The sequence below is a fragment of the Coenobita brevimanus genome, chromosome 38, assembly GCF_032717465.1.
Source record: "Coenobita brevimanus isolate Jiangsu-jjx chromosome 38, ASM3271746v2, whole genome shotgun sequence".
Taxonomy (NCBI): Eukaryota; Metazoa; Arthropoda; class Malacostraca; order Decapoda; family Coenobitidae; genus Coenobita; species Coenobita brevimanus.
Genome location: NC_136991.1, coordinates 20,137,593 through 20,142,369, shown reverse-complemented (window position 1 = coordinate 20,142,369; position 4,777 = coordinate 20,137,593). Strand labels below are relative to the sequence as shown.

Here is a 4,777-nt window from a genome sequence, read left to right as displayed (position 1 = left end):
GTTTTGATTACTCATTATATAAATTAAATTGCCAAAACATTACCAAATATATCTGTGTAGTTTATCGTTCCCCCAATGCTTCTTCGGAACCCAGTGTATTTGATTCCATATCCACTCAGATGAGTAACCTTGACCTTGCCCTTGGCATCGAAATTACCATTTTGGGTGATTTTAACATACACAATGTTGAATGGTTATTGCATTCTGCCCGGACTGACGACGCTGGTCTAGAATGCGAGCTGTTTGTGGAATCGTTTAATCTCACCCAGTTGGTAAAGCAACCAACCAGAATACCTGATAATCCTGACCATAATGCCCATCTCTTGGATTTATTCTTGGCAAATAATCCAGATCAATACAGGATAGAGGTACTGTCACCACTTGGATCCTCTGACCACAATCTCATCAAAGCCTCATTAGTTAACCCTCCTACACCTCCCCATTCTGAACCTGTCGGGGTGACCCGATGGCACTTTGACAGGGCAGACTGGGATGGATTTAGAAATTATCTTGCTGATGTTCCATGGCAGTCTTTCTTCTCTAGTGATCCCAATTCTACCCAGTCCCACACTTGCGACTTAATACTAGCTGGTATGGATTTATTCATACCAAGTCAACAATTCACTAAAAGATCAAACTCTCCAAAATGGTTCGATGGCAATTGTGCCAGAGCAACAGCCCAAAAGTCATTAGCATATAACTCTTACTTAAAATAAAAAACATCTGAATCACTCTCCCAATTTAAAATTGCTAGAAATCATGCAAAAGCTGTATTAAATCTATCTAAATCAAACTTTCGTCAAAAGCAGGCATCTAAACTACTTAACGACCCTAATGACAATAGAATATTCTGGTCAATTTTTGATTCTTTCAATAATAACTTTAACAAGTCATCTTCCATTCCCCCACTAAAATCTTCAGATGGCAATATTACAAATGACCCACGTGGGAAAGCAGATATCTTTGCTAGTACCTTTGCCAGAAACTCTACCATAGATGATACCAGCCAGAATGTCTCAGTACTGGAACTTGATTCTCCCGAAATTGCCCCACTTAAAATACAGACAAGATACGTAAAATCCATCCTAGACAATTTACCTACCAACAAAGCTCCAGGCCCAGATGGAATTCCGCCAATTGTTTTGAAAAAGTGTTCCCCTGAACTTGCCTCTGTCCTAGCTAAATTATTCAGACTATGCATACGTACTTCTTTATTCCCAAATTCATGGAAAAAAGCCAATATCCACCCAGTTCCGAAGAAAGGAAGTTCGTCTGTCCCCTCCAATTACAGACCAATAGCTGTCACATCTTCTCTTGGTAAGGTATTTGAAACCTTAATTAATAAGCATATTGTTAAACATCTTGAATCCAACAACTTAATTAGTGATAGACAATACGGTTTTCGCCACGAAAGATCCAACATTGACATACTCAATCCCTTAACTCATACCATCCAGCAATCAATTGATCTTTTTGGAGAAACTCATGCAGTAGCTCTTGATACCTCTAAAGCTTTCGACAGAGTATGGCACCGTTCCCTGCTGTCCAAACTCCCTTGCTATGGACTAACGTCTTTTGTTCCTTTGATTTCTTCTTATCTTAGTGACAGGAAAATAAGAGTAAAAGTAGATGATGTATATTCGAATTTCCACTCAATTAACGCCGGCGTGCCGCAGGGATCAGTTCTGGCGCCAACCCTATTTCTGGTTCATATTAATGATCTCTTATCTGTCACTCACAATACCATTCACTCATATGCAAATGACTCAACACTACATAGTTCATTCACACTCAGACATCCATTTACAAAGTCTAATATCTCTACCTCTCAACTCAGTACAGCCATCTCCATAAATCAAGATCTATCTACAATCAGTGAATGGGGACAAAACAACCTTGTCTCTTTTAATGCTAGTAAAACTAAATATATACAGTTTACTAATAGACAGATATTGCCAGATTCGTACATTACCTTCAGTGCTACTAATATTCCCATCTCCAAAAGTATTGAAATTCTTGGTGCCTCACTTAACAGTGCCCTCAGCTGGACCTCCCATGTCAGATCACTTGCTAAAACCGCCTCAAAGAAACTTGGATTATTGTACAGAGTCCGTAACTTCTTCGCCGATGAGCAGTTAGCTATAATTTATAAGAGTAATGTGCGCTCTCAGCTTGAATATTGCCCACCCTTGTGGAATGGTTGTGGAGAGGTTGCATTAAGACAACTAGACAAAATTCAGAATAAAGCTGTTAGAATCATTAACAACCCTGCCATTACATATAAACTACCTCCTCTGTAAGTAAGAAGGAATGTTGCCTCCCTTGCATTATTTTACAGATATTTTTTTGGCAAATGCTCAGACGAAGTTGCGTCCATGGTGCCACCTCTCCATGCCTTCCCTCGTGCTACACGGGCATCTGGTAGCGCTCATGACTGGAATGTCACTCAACCATATTGCAGAACTTCTGCCTATCAGAATTCTTTCATTCCCCGAACTGCATCTCTCTGGAACTCGCTTCCCCAGAGTTGTTTTCCTCTACATTTCAACCCACAACTGTTCAAGTCTAACTGTTACAGATATTTCATGAACGGAGGACACCAGTAATCTGGTGTATGGATTATTTTTTTTTTACCCATTTGTTTGTCCTTCCTCCGTTCTGTTATTTATATAAAAAAAAAAAAATGTAGTCTCTGGCAGTGAATCTTCAGTCCAGGTCAAATAATTCCCCTGGCCCGTAAGCCCACATCAAACCCCAGTAGTTTTTACCCACTCTTCTGCTCTTGGCTCTCTCTTGGATGTTCCCAGCATCATACCTCGTGCCGATTCTTCGCCAGCAGTGCCTTGCTCTTGCCTCCACTAAGGTGAAATACGATTCATCACTAAAAATGACATTATTCCAAAAATTTACATCTGCACCAAGGTATTGCAGGGCAAAGCCATGGCGGGTTTCTCGGTGGTTTTCGTTTAATACTTCTTTACATGCGGGGACATGACAGTTGATGGAATTCTCACGCAGTCGTCGTCTCGTAGTCTGAGGAGTGCACTGGATCTGTAGATCATGAGTTATGCTGACGGCCGTTTTCTTGGAGTTAGTCCGACTAGCTGCTACTATTTGCGCATCCTGCTGGGGTGTTGTGACCCGTGGGCGACCTCTCCTTGGTGCAAGCGACCACCTCGGTACTGTTCGTACTGACACGCCAACGTCATCGGCAATGTCCCTAGTTGACGCACCTCTTTCCCACTGACCAATGATTCTGCCTCTTTGGGTTATGAGCTCAACAGAATTATCCTTTGTTGCAGCTGCCATACCTATAAAAACAAACATATATATATTGTAGAGTGTGAGAAACACAAAGATATATTCCTAACATATGTTTTGTATACAGTATATTGTCAGACGCCCTACCCCTCGCCAGGTGGCTTCTAAGGACTCCCATTTTGATTCAGCAATACCCTCTCCTCTCAGTTCATCTGTTCTCATTCACGTTATAGGCCTATATTCCTCTACTCCATCAGTCCGCTTATTCACTTTTTCCCTCATCTGCCTCAATCCATTTGATTCGCATTGTAATTCTCTTCTATATTCTGTCACGCTCCATACACAGCATATTTGATCAAATTATCCTAAGGAGTTGTGCTTCACTCATTTGGGAAGATTTCCTTATCTTACTGGGTATTACCACCACGACGATATAGCAAAGCGATCAGTGTTCCCTGATAAACTGTAACTCCACGCAGCTATTATTTAATCATTCTCTCTCTCTCTCTCTCTCTCTCTCTGTAAAAATATGTTTTTTACATTGAAAAATATATAATGTTTACACACACCCACACCCACACACCCACACACAGGTAGGGAGAAAGGGAGGCGTTATATACAATATTGTACAGTATATGGATTGTTGTGCGAAATTCGATGGATATGATAGATATAATTCAGAGATAGTCATACATGAATATATTTTTAAAGCACTGAATGAATAAATTTATTCTGTATGTGTCACCTATCACTCCTTGTGAACGCTTGCGTCAGTACAGATAGTCACAAACGAAATGTCAAGACCGTAATGATGCAGAGTCTCCTGGCTTACCTAACGGAAACCTCCGCACTTAGTGTTGGGCAGGTGTATGAATCCTGGTGCTGGACACTGGCCGGAGTAGACGGATGGAAAGTGTGCATGTGGGTGGGTTGGCGTCTCTACATAACCTCGCCAGGACGATCCCCACACCTCAATCCCTCCCCTCCTTCCCACATCTTTATACAATGTGTTCGCCATACAGACTTTTTTTTTTTTTTCACACCCACATCACCATTGTAATATTGTATTGTGTGTTGTATGCCACAACACCTATCACCCCAGACTCCTCCCCACTCCTTCACAGTTTGCCCATGCGGAGTTGCCACATGTTGGCGGAACGATGTGTTGTCTGGTGATCCGATTCACAGACTGTGAACCCTAAGCTTCATGACGCCCTCAGTGAGGCGACAGAACTTTTGTTGGTGGGTGTACAGTACAGTATAAGCTAACAATACTCGTCTCCCGTCGCCCTGCGAAGCTCTCACCCAATGCCACATGCCAGCCACGAAACTTCACAATTAGACAGCCGAATCCTGGGTACTGAACTGGGGTCGCAGAGAGTATATGTTATAGAACAAAATACACTCAAAATTGCATGACAGATCATTGGTGTAAGTTTTTGTCATACGTCGCATTACACGCTGTATATGCAGTATATATATATATATATATATATATATATATATATATATATAT

The 4,777-nt window shown here is 41.3% G+C and overlaps 1 protein-coding gene across 1 annotated transcript; it reads right to left on the bottom strand.

Annotated features, from left to right (window-relative positions):
* Nucleotides 1–2,706: 2,706 nt before the first annotated feature.
* On the bottom strand, nt 2,707–3,309 carry LOC145396549 (uncharacterized). Its single transcript, XM_080269925.1, has one exon. It carries the CDS (start codon nt 3,307–3,309, stop codon nt 2,707–2,709), a length of 603 nt encoding a protein of 200 aa, XP_080126051.1.
* Nucleotides 3,310–4,777: the final 1,468 nt, after the last annotated feature.

Excerpts from the sequence above, each read along its gene's own strand:
- LOC145396549 (XM_080269925.1), bottom strand. The coding sequence starts at position 3,309 with ATGGCAGCTGCAACAAAGGATAATTCTGTTGAGCTCATAACCCAAAGA.